This window comes from Pinus tabuliformis, chromosome X, assembly GCF_031772625.1.
Source record: "Pinus tabuliformis cultivar Carrire ecotype Pingquan chromosome X, CPIR1, whole genome shotgun sequence".
Classification (NCBI taxonomy): Eukaryota; Viridiplantae; Streptophyta; class Pinopsida; order Pinales; family Pinaceae; genus Pinus; species Pinus tabuliformis.
This window is the reverse complement of record NC_142308.1, coordinates 727079591-727094395: the sequence shown is the minus strand read 5'-3', so window position 1 is coordinate 727094395 and position 14805 is coordinate 727079591. Positions and strand designations below refer to the sequence as shown.

General features: G+C 39.0%; 1 protein-coding gene across 1 annotated transcript; it reads right to left on the bottom strand.

Annotated features, from left to right (window-relative positions):
• Positions 1 to 12925: 12925 nt before the first annotated feature.
• LOC149141998 (arabinogalactan O-methyltransferase 1-like) lies at positions 12926 to 13981 on the bottom strand. The gene has a single exon (XM_089449057.1). The coding sequence runs from the start codon at positions 13918 to 13920 to the stop codon at positions 13021 to 13023; it is 900 nt and encodes a 299-aa protein (XP_089305183.1). The 5' UTR covers positions 13921 to 13981; the 3' UTR covers positions 12926 to 13020.
• Between the last annotated feature and the right edge of the window lie 824 nt (positions 13982 to 14805).

The window sequence follows — 14805 nt, the reverse complement described above, 5'->3', positions numbered from 1 at the left end:
ATAGAGCGACAAACACTGCAGTGGGAAGTAACTTTTATTTTAACTTTCGAAAAGTCATTGTTCAACAATTAAAGTTTTCATATAAATATTGTGTCTCACGCTTATTACAAGAATCTGTAGAGAATTTCACTGCTAGGCTGCTGTTGAATGCAGTTCTGGATGATTACTTGAAAGTAGAAAGCATTACCAAGTCTAGTTTCCTGAAAGAAGTTGTCAAGCATATTAAGCTACTTAAGCCATGTTGTGATCTTGAGGCTACAGTGAGAGATAAAATATTGATGCAAGGGCTTTATCACCAATGCAAAAGAGATCACTAGTGATGACAACAGATCTGCCACTCATAATTAGAGGTCTACCACTGATAATAAGAGATCTGCCAATGATGATAAAAGATCTGCCACTGATAATAAGAGATATGCCAACGATGATAAGAGATTTTCCACTGATAATTAAATATCTGCAAATACACAATAGATATGCTAACAATAAGAGAGATAATTTACTGATGTGAGGGATTGATCACCAATGCGAGAGCTAGATCACCAAAGCAAGAGAGAGAACTCGATGTGTTGCAAATGAAGGCTTCTCTTCAATATATAGGAATCTTTGAGACAAAATCCCTAACTTGAATTAGAAATTTGGAAGCTCCTAGAGTGATCCATTTTTGCACATATCGAAATAGATCAATTAAGTGATTTTATTTTGCACATGTCAAAATACCTTTATAAAACAATTTTGAAATAACTTTGGCACTTATAAAAATAATTTGCACTTGAGAAATAATTTGCTTCAAGGGTGAAAGGGGTTGACTCATAGAGTGTTTTGTAGGGAAATTTCTCCCTTAGTTGCACACAATTCAACATTAACCACTCAAGAAAACTTGGTAAAAACTCCACAAAACCCCACCAAATTTAAAAATATATGAAATCCAATTTTTGCCCAAAAATTGTCAAGTTTTGAACAAGTATAGCCAAGTTTTGATTGAATACAACTGAGTTTTAATCGAGTCTAGCCAATTTTGTGAGTTTCAAGCAAGTTTAACAAAGTTTGTCATGTTTTTATGAAGTTGATACATTCTAGACAAGCCTTAACCAACTGCCTCCTTTTCCTTGCAAGAGGAGTTTGCTTGGTGAGATTTTACTATTCAAAAACATGCATTTTATATCATGTAACTAAGATATCTCAAGTGATAAGAGTACAAACCAGTGGTTTAAGCAAGGACTATACAAACAACCCCTCACCACATATACAAGTAGCACCAACATGTCTTTGCTAGCCCAACCTTAAAGAGAATCTACATCTTTTCTAGAGATTACAATTCTTGCTGGGGACTAAATTAATAAACCCCACCTTGAAGCCCGCAATCCCCACAAGGTGGAAATGATGAGAGTACCCAAAACAATGAATTTTATTACTTATTACATATTGTTACTATGCTTAGCACTAAAGGAGTCATCTTGTGCTGAGGTTGTATAGATGAGGTGCAACATTGTGTTAAGCCATACCACTGTGTTGGGAGAGGCAAAAGTGCATAGTGCTGACTCATGAATATGGGGAGGTATTGGCACTGGCCATATGAGTTCTCATAACGATGTCAGAATTATCCACTATGCAGGCAATCCATGATTCAAGTGTCACAATCCCGAATTCATTGCAAGCTACTACAAGGATGACAAATAGAATGTGCCATGGAAACTGGAATACCAACCCAAACATACACTAATTCTAACCATTGTTTTAAGTGTGCCATATTGCAAGTGTGGAGAACCACATCCTATAACATCAAATGTCTGTACATTAATGGATTTCTATTTCTAAGTAGCATGAAATGCATCTCTGTAAGTCATTGAAAAAGAACAAATGTTACGAATGCTAGTTGCCCCTTTTTTTTCTCTGTTTAATTTGGGGAGAAGTCCTTCTAAGAACCTAAGGTGTAAGAGATCTCTTAACTTTAAAGTATACAAGGGTTGTTGGATTCTCACAAAAGTACAAATACCAAAAGCCTTGTAATCTTGGCCCACAATCAGTCAAGGGGTTCAATTTATATGATAGCTAATAGTTGTTAACTGATGACAACTTAATCATGTTGCAATCAAAGGAATGAATACAAACATGCATAAGCCCTATAATTGGGTGTGAAAGTCAAGAATGGATGTTATCCCTTTATATAGCATCTCCTAGAATAAAATCTCTATCGGTATCAGTGTATTAAGAAAATGCCAAACCAAAACCGCAACCAGCCAGTTCAGTCAAACTTAGTCAATTTGGCCTCCAAAAACAGTCCAAATCAGCCCAAAATTGTCAAGAAGAAATCGGTCAAACTTGGTCAATGCACAGTCAACACTGGTCAAATCAGCAGAATTACTTCTCCAAATCAGCTTGGTTAAACTCAGTCAATTTGGCCTCCAAAAACAGTCCAATTTAGCCCAAAACAGTCTTGAAGAAATCAGTCAAACTTGGTGCAACTTGGTCAATGCAGAAAACAGAAAAGTACAGTCAGCTCTTCGCACGTGTGGAGGAGAGAAGCTGCCTGGCTGGCTGGTCAATGGGGCAAAAGGAAAAATTCCTACGGGTTGTTCAACCCACTTTTGGTGGGTATCAAGGACCACAGAATCTGAGACATCTTCACAGTTCCCTTTAATAACGTAATACCAAAAGAATAAATATGATTGCTAAAGAACCAATTCTAGCAGCCATTCTCAAGAAATATATTAAGAGCATTCAAGCCCTGTGCAAAAGTCGAGTGGAGAGATTAGGACCTTGTAAAATAAAATATCAAGGACAATTTGCCATGATATGCTAATGGAGTCAAAGCTATTCATAAGCCCAAACACCATCCTAAATATATTTCTACAATGTGGAAGTCTACCTGTTGCTACACAAGAATTAGAGCTTGTTGAACATGCTCTTTTAATAGTGATATTTTCTGTTTGTTGTCATTAACCCCATTGCAACAAGACTCCAAAATGAAAGTTTGTAACCATAAACGGAAATCAAAGAAATCATTTTGGTGGACACACAGTAACTATTGTTGTACCCAGTTTAGTTCATAATGTTGCAGTCTCGACGTCTACCTGATATTACATCTTATTTTGGGCGTTCTTAATTTTCTCTTTCAAATTATGTGAACCAGGTGTTTCATTCCTTGATAATTGACGGTTGGAACAAGCTGATGAAGATTTATAGCCATAAAGGTCAATTAAAGGAACAATCTGGTCAACACATGGTAAGTGGTACTGTAACCATTAACTCTTTGGATGTTCTTCTAAACATATATTAGCAATCTCTGTTGGCCCATCTGTTTAGAGATAACAGGCGGTACACATATTAGTTTTGTACTTCCCACCAACATAAAGAGCTCCGTCCAGATCTTACGCATGAATTCTAGATCTTAGTTGCTAATTATTGTTCATGGATAACTGCAAAGCCTGTGAATTTCATTTGAATCAACCTGCTCTACTTGACCAATTTAAATGTGACTTAAATTATATACTTGACAAAGCTACTGGAGACGTGAAAGAATAGTACTTAAAAAAAAATACAAAAAAAAGTCTACATACTTTTGACTGGCTATCCAATTTCTATTTAGTATTTACATGACACGTTATTCTCCCTAAAAGAAGATCACAAGAAGCATCACAATGACAACACGACTTGTCTAAACATACAACAATGTCAACCCAGCCTAAAATTTCTATATTTTCATTTTGTTTCTCTCTTTTTCTCCATTACAAGAGTGCTCTTGTAAAAAGCCAGAAGGAAAGTGTAATGCTCCTTACTGAACAAAGCTTTCAAATGAATCTGTATTTTTGCATTCAAATTACAAAAATAAGGGGTTTACTTGATATCAACAGGGGATTTGCTTGATATCATCAGCAAATGGAGTCGCAAATGGATCTGTTACTGTCAGTTTATTCAGGCCTTGGAAGTCAATGAAAATTCTCAGCTTTTTAAGGGTTTTAGTACAAAGTACGCAGAAAATTTCACTGCATCTATTCAAAGATCAAGTCTCATCTTTTGCTAATATATGCAGTCAACAAGAATGTGCATTTTCTTCAGATAGAGAAACAAGAGAATTTATTCAAAAACAACAAGGGATCTAAAAATTTGACCTTTACTCAAAATGCCATAAGTCCCTTCAACAACCACGCGCAAGAAACCCGTCAACTGTTCGATTGAGCAAGAAATTGCCCATGTCAATCATCACACCCACAGTAGGTGAATGACATTAGCGGAATTTCTTCCATGAGGCATTTTGTCCGGTTCTCCCGAAGGGAAGTAATTCGAAAGCACGAAAAGCTGCAAAACTGTAAGGAGATCCTCAATGAGTTTCTCACAGTAGCAAAGAACAAGCAAGTGCTTGGGCTAAGAAAATGTAAGACGAGTGCTTCGCCTGGCACAAGTTTCACCTTATAGCTGGCAACAATTGACTCACTACTTGAACCCCCATAGCTGGATCCCGGAAATAGTAGGGGGAATGTTAACGAGTACAGTCCTTTAAGAACATTGTATTGTCTACGGACTTGAAGAAAATGGAATGAATATATTGAAATCCATAAATGTCTGCAGCGTTGACAAGGAAGCAGCCTAAGCCAAGAGTTTCGAACCACATACTTAAGGAACAGAGACTCGGATTTCCAGCTTTAAAAGTTTACATGTTGACTGTAATATCTCTACATAGATGCTAACAGTACAGTGGATTGCTAGGCATTAGAGGAAACCTCACAGTGGCTCCAATTAAAGCTATTTTGTGGACATTGTATTGGCCGATGTATTCCTCATTTTAAGAACTGCAACATTTACGGCAAAGAGAATGAATACGCCATTCTATGCATACTAAATGCAACTGTTTTTTTTTAAAGCTCGCATGCACAGCTTCAGCAAAATGACAGCTTCGATAAAAAGAGAACTACGCATTTGCTTGAGTGCAACGATTTGAACAGAAGAACAAGAGAAGACAACTAGACAAGTATGCATGCGATTCGCAGGTTAGGATTTAAAGAGTGATTACAGGAACTGGATTCCATCTTAAATATCCAAGAATCAACCAAAGATTTATTTTCGACACTCGAGAAACAACCAAAATTCCTTTAATACAAACCTCGCTTTTCATTTTACAGGATTCCGACATGAAGGACCTTCAAATTTAGAGGATGACATAAAAAACTCGACTCCAACATTTATAACATGCAGTAGGCACGGCAAGTCTATTGCGGGGAAGAGGTCTGATATCTTAAACTGTGGTGCATATAGCGAATTCCTCTGACCTTCGTAGTTCAAAGTCCAGAAATCGAGACGACAGAAAGGTCAGGGGATCAAATCCCCTGCCATTGAAGATAAATTCACTTTTCTGGGGCGGATCAGCAGGAGTTCGTGTAAAATGTCCGAGCTAAAACGAATGTTGCAAAATCTTTACTTCAGAAGTCTATGCCCACAATGATATCTCCTGTTGCTTACTTATTTCTTCCTGGGTAGCAGCACAGTATGAAACGAGGGGCAACGGACTCCATGAAATTCACTATAACGTGTTTCCAGTTAAAGCTTTTATGGCGTCTCGAAGAAGAACAATTGAATAAAATAGTCAAATCTAGTAGCAACACTCTCTGAAACCAGGGGAAACGGACAAACGCATTGATTAAAACCAGGCTAGGTATAAGTTGAGTAAAAAAAAACATTTGAATAAAGATTTTGATGCATAATTTGGTAAAAATGGGGACTCCGATCTGTAAACATATGATATTAGACAAAAACATGGGTTGGTTTGTTTGAGGATAGAAAAATACAACAGTTAAAACGCACAGGAGAGAGAAGGAAGATTTGAGTAATAAATTGTTAAACTCAAACTCTTGCAACTGGGTTTGATGGGAAATTGAAAAAATAGAAAACAATGAACTCTTGATGTATTCATGTAGAAATTTCAATGATAGATGCAGTATCGTCGTCAAAGGTAGAGGCGACCAGATAATGTACCAGTTTACAGTCAAAACAGATTTAAGGAATAAATCAAGTGATCCATAGCAAAGAACCTACAATTGTGCTTAAACGAATGTTTATGGACGCTAGTGAATCGAAACAATCGGCATTGAGCCTATGCTGGCAAAGAAATGGGGTATAATTGAAACACATTAATCCAGAATTTGACAGCCACCCTTCCCAACTCTGCTTCCAGACATATATAAGGCATCTTGGTAATGAAACAACGGAAACAAAGAAAACAACTGGACTTTCATTAAAAACTAACCGAAAGCTTTAACGGTCGGCACAAAAATTCCGCAATCCAAGTTGTTTTTACAGGTTTTTTTTTTTTAAAGTAAAATCCAACATCAACCTAAAAATTATAGAAGTGGATTGGTTCATAGGTCTCAGTGTTTGAACCTGGCTCTGATACCAAGTGTAGTGCGCCTGATTCCTATTATTAGAGTCTCAATCTATTATACACTAACAGATCTATTTTCCTACTGTTTTAAAAGTAAAAAAAGAACTTTTTTTCCAAAGGAAAAATCTGTAACCTTTTATTTAAAAAATGAAAAGTTACAATTGCAGATGCATTGAAGCATTTCCATAAGCTGCCCATTGGGCACAGGTGCTTTCGCACCCTTCGCAACGTTGTATAGCTAACGTGCAAAAATGAAGAAAAAGAAAGAGAGAGAGGGGGGATAGAAGGAAGCAGAAAAACTGAATTTCATATGTGAGTAAGACTCACTCTTCAGGTTTTCCTTCCCTTTTTCTTTTCGACCTTGTGCCATTCACCTTGCGTGGGCTCGATCGAAGCTATGACTAATTGTGTTTCTGCTTTCTGCGTGCCTAATTCCTTATCTGAATCTGAGGAGTCTGATTGGTGAAGCCGTTTGATCCCTCCCATGATCTGATCCTCGTTTGTCTTCTCTTCCTGATTTGGGTGAAACTGTCAAGCCTTGTTGTCTGATGTGTTTTCCTTCTGGGTCCCTGTTTCTTGGGAAACCGTAGCATTCTCTGTGGGGATATCATCCTCTTCTACTTCTGATTCTTCATCCTCTGAGTTAAGGGGGGAGAATTGCCATCCTTTCCTCTGCTTCCCTTTCTGCTTTCTTCTGTTGTTTACTTTCTTGGCTTCTGGACATGTACTTTGCAAGTGTCCTGTTTGTCTGCAGAGCCTGCATCTGAAAGCAGTATTTTCATAGTCTAATGCTTGCAGCCAATTTTGTTGTTTGTAGATCAGCCTTATGTTGTCTGGCAGCCCTTTGCTTAGATCTACTTCCACACATATACGTGCAAAAGTGAAGACCCTTTCATCAATCCTCTCCAGATCTGTTTTGATGTATTTCCCTATGCTGTTCCCGATTCCTTCCAAAACTCGTTCACCCCAAAAGTGGAGAGGAAGGTTATATAGCCGAACCCAAACCGGCACTTTGGATACAGTCATTTTGTTTGGATCAAAATCTGTAAACCATGGAGTCATGAACAGCCCCGCCGTTCCCCAGAACCAAGGCCCAACACTGATGATTGTATCTCTGACTTCCCTGGATGCAAATCTAACTATGAAGAACCCTTTGGAACATAAATGTATGTCACATTCCATGGTCCAGGTGGTAAAAATCCAATGAAATAGGTTCGATGGTTTTGGCCAGAAGCTGTTGAAACGGCATATTAGAGCCTGCGTTTCATAGGACTTGACATAATCATCAAGCCCTGTGGAATCAAAGTTAAGGGCTGGAGTTTGCCCTAACTGGTCTACTATGTATGGCCTGGGTGTATATCCACCTTGATCTGGAGAGGATCCAGATTCTCTGTTACCTTGAAGAATGTTTTTGTAGGAGATACCTCCCTTGGTTTGATGCTGGGGTGCTGTCTTTTTCCCCTTGTCTCCTCCTGAGCTACTTGGCTGTCCCTGAGGTTGAGCCCCTCCTCTCAGCCTGAGATTCAAAACAATGGTGTCTCCTGGACTAATCTCATAGCTTCCCAGGGTTCTGTTGTCCTGGAGAGACCACCTGCCACTGACTAAATGTTGGATCTGACCAGGATAACCATTCAATGCCCAGATTTGCTGCTTTAGCTGCATAATAGTGCTATCTGCATGTACCCAAACCAAAAAAGATTTCTTCTCAGGGGTTTTAATGAAGATCTGAAAACGAGATTTGGTTACCTGTTGTTCACGTTTTGGCTGAGTTCCTGCTCTGCCTGAACCGGTGTCGTTGCAGATTGCCATATGATCTGGCTGTATGCAATCTTCCAGATCTGGCCTCCTATTGGTTCGATCTTCCATTTGCATGACAGGGTCTGCATACCCTCTGCTCAATCTATGCATTTTCCCACCGATCCGCTGCCTAGGTTCTGGGTAAACTTGAGACTTGCTCAGATCGGGTAGATCCGGCCTGTGGCTGCAGAGATTGGGCCATGCAGTTGTGTGATGGAGCAGATCTGCTACATGCAGACCCCCATCTTTGCATGCAAGAGACGTCAGCAGGGAGATAAGCCGGATGGACGGCAGGCTGTCGGATCCTGCATAAATCGAGCCAAAACCTAACGATTTTCCGCCCCCGAGATGGGATCTGAACCCAGAAACGCAAGTTGTCCGCGGATCTCTGATCTCGTGCAGCTTCTCGGACTTCGCCTTCAGATCATCCTTTAATATGTTTAGCCCTTCAAGCAAAGCTGCTATGCCGAGGGCGTCGAGTATTTTCCTGGCGTTGGGCCATAAAAACAAAACCATACCGGCTGCTTGAAGGGATTCAGAATGATCCAGCGTCGCGTTCTTGAGGCCGCTCCTGTAGAGAGCTATGGCTGTGGCCGACCCTGCCTCGCCGCCTCCAACGACCGTATTGACGTTGGATCCATTCCCATGGCAGGAGAAGCTCGCTGCGTTGGCCATCTTCAGAACCCTCCAAATTCAGGGAATCACCAAAAGTAAAAAAAGAACTTGCTGACCTTCTTACATAGATTTAAACATTTAACATCTTATCACTTTATCATAAGCAACATAAATTAAGGTGAGCATTCCATTGATATCAGCTTGACAAGAGTGGTCCATGGAAAATACTTGTTCCGGCGGTTGATGATGATACCTTTGTATTATAGCTGCTATTGAACGCTCCTTCTCACCAACCCAACCGGATTTACCTCCCAACCAACTAGGAAATAAATTCCTAGCCCAGGAAAACTCCACAGGTTCCCTAGCCCTCCGTGCCCAAGTCCAACCAGATATAGTGTGTCCTCAAGAAGAATGTGCAAAAGTAGATAATGATACTTTCCTCCTCTCAAACCCAAGAAACCTCCACAGGTTTCCAAGGTCTCCCAAAATCATGACAAGGCCAAACAATCATAACCAACCCCCACAATCCTAAGCAAGACTCCAATCCCCCTTTTCTTCCTTCCCCCTTCCCTTTTTATACCCTCCTTCCCTTCTCCATCTCAACCACCTCTCATTAATGTCATTAACTTCTCTTCCATCCTTACAATTGACTTCTCTTCCCCCAAGTAAGCTAGGGGTACATTTGGAAATGTGACATGAATATAAAATTGAGAATTTAATGGGAAAGGATCATGTCTTCTCCCAAGTAAATCTGAAAAGTACATTTGGGAATGTGAGGTGAATATATATATTGATAATTAAATGGAGAGGACTATGTCTTCTCCCAAGTAAATGTGAGGGTACATTGGGGAATGTAAAATGAATATATATATTGATAATAAGATGGAGAGGACTATGTCTTCTCCCAAGTCAATGTGAGGGTACATTGGGGAATGTGAGATGTAATTACATGGAGAGGACCATGTCTTCTCCTTAGTAAATGTGAGGGTACATTGAGTAATGTGAAATGAATATATATATTGATAATAAGATGGAGAGGACTATGTCTTCTCCCAAGTAAATGTGAGGGTACATTGGGGAATGTGAGATGTAATTACATGGAGAGGACCATGTCTTCTCCTTAGTAAATGTGAGGGTACATTGGGTAATGTGAAATGAATATATATATTTTGAAATAATGGAAGGAGACCATATCCTACCTAATATTCAATTTGAGAAGGTAAGTGGGGAATTTGAATAATGGAAATCATGAATTTTATATTAGACCAATATTTCTCAATATTTTCAGATAATGTAAATATTAACAAAATTTGTAGGATAAGATTTAAGTGGGGCATTACAATTAACAACATATGCACGAAAGCATGTTGGCTATGATATTATTATTATAAGTGAAAGTTCCATCCATACATACACCATTGGCGACCACTAACTCCAATAATGAAACATTACAGTGAAAAACACATGCTCCTCCAAAGAAGTATACTCACTCTATGCTATGGAGACTTCAAGGCTCTTCACAATACTCCCAAGCCTTTTCTAAACCTAAGCCTAGCCAAAATCTTGGCTCCCAAAACCCTGTTCTATGAGTTATGAGTTTCTATTTATAACAAAGGATGGGGTGACCCTTGACATTCCCCTTTGTGACTCTTTGACTTCCCTCATAACTCTTCAACTTCTTTACTAAATGACACATTACATAATATAATGACTTTTCACATTCCACTAATGACACTTGGAATTTTACTTACAACGTATTTACGAATAATATTACATTTTCCACATGTACACATATAAGAAAAAATAGGCTAGATACAGCCTAATAAGACACAACATTATGATTCTAGAGTTTAGAGAAAGTCCAGCTCAGCAACATCCACTTGGTGCTTCTCGGTCACATATTGGTGCCAGGCTTGGCACTATGTAATGGTGTCTTTCTGAAAGCATACTCTTTCCTCCATGGTATCCGGGTATATGGTCTCAGAACTTGTACCCAACTCGTTCTGAAGCTGAACAACGTGTTGTTGGCCTTGACAGGACAACTGATATACTTTTGTATGTTGTTTACGTTCAGCTCCGAGTCTTCCCTGGTGGTCTCTTGTCTTAGTTGCTCCATGTACTCATCAATCTCTAACCGGACTTGGTTCTTGGGTTTAGCATCAATGAGGGAACCGATTGATGAGATATTGTGCTTCCTCGCCATGACATCTAAACTATTGTACAATTGCACATATGATACCTTATTAAACATTTTGACTTCATTAAATTACATTTTAATTTTTTTATTAATAATAATATTTATATTTATAATTAATAATTAAGCTAGACTAGATCAAAAGGGATCAAATAATTTGTGTTACAATTTTTTTTAACAGATTTGATCTCTCTTGATAGATAGTACATCAAGAATTAGCATACAAGCTTGATAGATCTTAACCTAACATAATTAGATTCATGTATAACACTTCCACATTTCAAACTTGAATTTGAACAATAGAAAGTGAAGGTGCATGGCTGAAAATAATAAACCCACAAGATGCATTGGTGACGCGTTTTGCTATGTTGTAAATTTGCCTTCCATCATTTTTTTTCTTCACTGATCACGAAGTACCTATAGTGAAGTTAACTAATGTGCGATACCAATGCGAAATTCTCTCACGAGAAGGAACATGGAAAGATGCAAAGGTAAACAAAATCGGAAGTGTGCAAAATTAATTCATATAATTGGTTGCCCGAATGAAGCTAGCATATGCCTTGCATCTTTACTGCTATAGGCTTGGACTTTATATTTACGAAGGCATCTCGTGGAAGAGTACGGCCATATTCACTGTGCAAGATGAAATCCTAGTGGCGATAAATCAATTGGTATAGTTTTTTTTTTCTCTGTAAAACTAGCTAAACTTTCAAATTATATGTACAAAAAACTTTTACAAACAGATAGACATGTCTTCCAGGGCCTGCAGAAGCACCCTGGGAACCTTGACTGTAGACTTGAAAGCTCCCTCGCAGGGGCAGCATCGATAGGACTTCTCATAACTTCTCATGACAACAAAAGCCCCCACCCAGGGGCAAAATCTATCAGAAACTCTGGGGAATAACATTACCTAGACCAAACATATGACTGCCCACGCAGGGGCTAGCTTCTGAGAGCGCATGATAGCCATGGCGATTAATGCATTTACTGTAACCCCACATAGACCTAACAGAAGTGATAGCCATTGGTATAGTTGATTTATATAGATATTACTATTTTTATTACATTATTACGGATATAGATAGTATGCAACGTTTTTTTTCTGATACTTTCTTTATCCAAGAAAGCTACAAAGAATTAACTCGCAATGTTGGCACATTAATAGCAAATAAGAAAGCTACACAGCATTAATTCACAATGTTTGCACATTAATAGCAAATAATGTAAATTTTGCAACCTTGAAATTGCACATTAATAGTAAATTTTGCGAAGCTTGAAATTGAGGGAAAAACAAATGCGGATGCATAGTGTTGAAAAAAAAATATAAAAGTCAATGTTGTAAATTTTGCAAAGCTTGAAATTGAGGGAAAAACAAATGCGGATGCATAGTGTTGAAAAAAAAGATAAAAGTCAAGGTTATTGTTTTCTTATTTATAATTATTTGAGAGTCAAAATTCAACAAATGCGGATGCATAGTGTTGAAAAAAAAAATATAAAAGTCAAGGTTGTAAATTTTGCAAAGCTTGAAATTGAGGGAAAAACAAATGCGGATGCATAGTGTTGAAAAAAAAGAATAGATAAAAGTCAAGGTTATTGTTTTCTTATTTATAATTATTTGAGAATCAAAATTCTTGTTGCTGGTGGAATGACTCTTTTTATCCACTCTTTCTTGAAATAGTGTTGGAAAAGGCAAAAAAATGCGGGAGAAAAGAATAGGTATATTGTATTTTTGCCAAAAATAAAAATTAAAAAACATTTCATTTGTCCAAAAACCAAAATCCAAAATTTTATGTAGATATTCTGGCAAATAGCTATTAAAATAATCTATTTAACCAAAGTTTTATTTTGGTAGCTAAATCCAAAATCTTATTTAGATATTCTGGCAAATAGCTATTAAAATAATCTATTTAACCAAAGTTTTATTTTGGTAGCTAATTCTTGAGATAATTTATTTAGTGAAAAAATTGGTTAAATTAATTTCCCTGAGAAATACAATGTTGCGTAAACACCGCAACCATAATTCTTTATTGCTTACAGGTCACGGACAGAAGAAACCGTCAGTGCTACTGCCACCACTGGATGATGGGGGAACCCTGAAATGCCAAAGCCTCCCGGAAGATCCGACCAGATTGCTGCTGCAAAGGAACTCCCGGGCATACATTTGCTCCACTCTCCTGTCAACATCATGAAGGAAAATATCTGTGGACCCTTCCTTCTTCCTGTTCCTGGCCATCACGGCTGCAGTGAAAATGGCGGACATTCTGCCCGGTGCGGCGCCGAAGAAACCACGGGGGGCGTCAATCATGATGACATCCCACTCCGTCTCGTAGATGAGCGCAGGCAAGTTTGTGAGAGCGAGCTCGCATTTGGAGGACCTCAACGGCCGGGTGGGGCCGCAGGAGGATCGATTTTTTCTGTAGTTGCGCAGCAGAGCGTCAGCCATGGACATCCTCGTTTGGTATTGGACGTGATAAGCTTCAATTCCTGGTTGGCTTTTCACGATTTCCCGTATCCAATTGGAGTCCTCCTCCAGAAAAACGGTGTTCCCGTGGGCATTCAAGGCATTCCACATTGCACTGTCGTGCCCGAGGCCAAAGACCAGGAAATTGCAGGGGCTTCTCACAGAAAGAACTTTGAGGGTCAGATCGATTTCACCTCTGTTCTGCTGAGGGAGGATCCTGCTCGTCGCGTAGTGCACTAGCGCTCTGGCGGCAACACCGCCCGGAAACCATTGCTGGTCATTCTCAACCCCATCGGATGAACGCACCGAAGAAGAAGAGGTGAAGTCTGGTAAAACGCAATCCTTGATTCCCGAGCCATCCCTCTTGCCGTGCCAGATCTGGAATGAAATGAAGGCAACCGTCACGACTATTAGTGCCACTAAACTCCTTACAAGCCACGGACTTTCAGAGAGTGGAAGCCTCTTATTATTCTTCATTGAATTGAATGGGCTGGGCTGGGCTCACTCCTCGAAGCTATCTCTTCTTTTCAGAGGCTATAAATTGGTTTTATGGCTCGGGGCGAGCAAGAAGCACCGACACATAGCGGACGTTTCGCTGTCTTATCCACCGTCCGATAATGAGGTGACGTTTACTATGTTTAATTCTTTATAGGTTATTTTTAGCGTGGTGGAAGTTAAAATAAATTATTTTTTTCCTTCTTTATATAAAAAATAACTAACTTGTCCATAGAAAGTAAATGCGTAGCCCACGTTAGGCAGTGAGTAGTGCAAGGCTCAACACTCAGACCGTACGTATTGTATTGCTCGCGTAGCAAGGAATCTCCAAAAGCGCCACGAGTATTAATTTTACGATAAACCTCTACCGTTCTAAATTGATGGGTGATTTTAACAATGAGGTCCGTTGTTTGGAAATTGGGTATGCAATACGCTGAGCAAGTAATATTTCCGGACTATTGATCCATTAATGTTCTCTTAAGAGACTCTAAGGACAGTCTTGGGAGACAGTTTCTGACATCGGCTCCTCCGTTCTCCCCGGCTAACAGATTCTGATTCCATAGTGATGGAGATATGCATGATGCCATCATCCATCTCGTTGTTTGTATTGATGCCCATTGAAACGAAAGGCATGTGTATCATGGCATGTCATTTATCATATGATATCCATTCCCCATACCATCTGATATTAATTGCCACCAAATTTTGAATTGTATAATGTTGCTCCGAATTGGAATTTTGAATCTCAGAACCCACCATGCATTAATTCTTTCCTGGTCACTCTTTCAATTCCTATTCTGCGCATTAATTCTTCCTTGGTAATTGAGTGATACGCTGGGCGATTGGGCATTAATCCATTTCAATTCC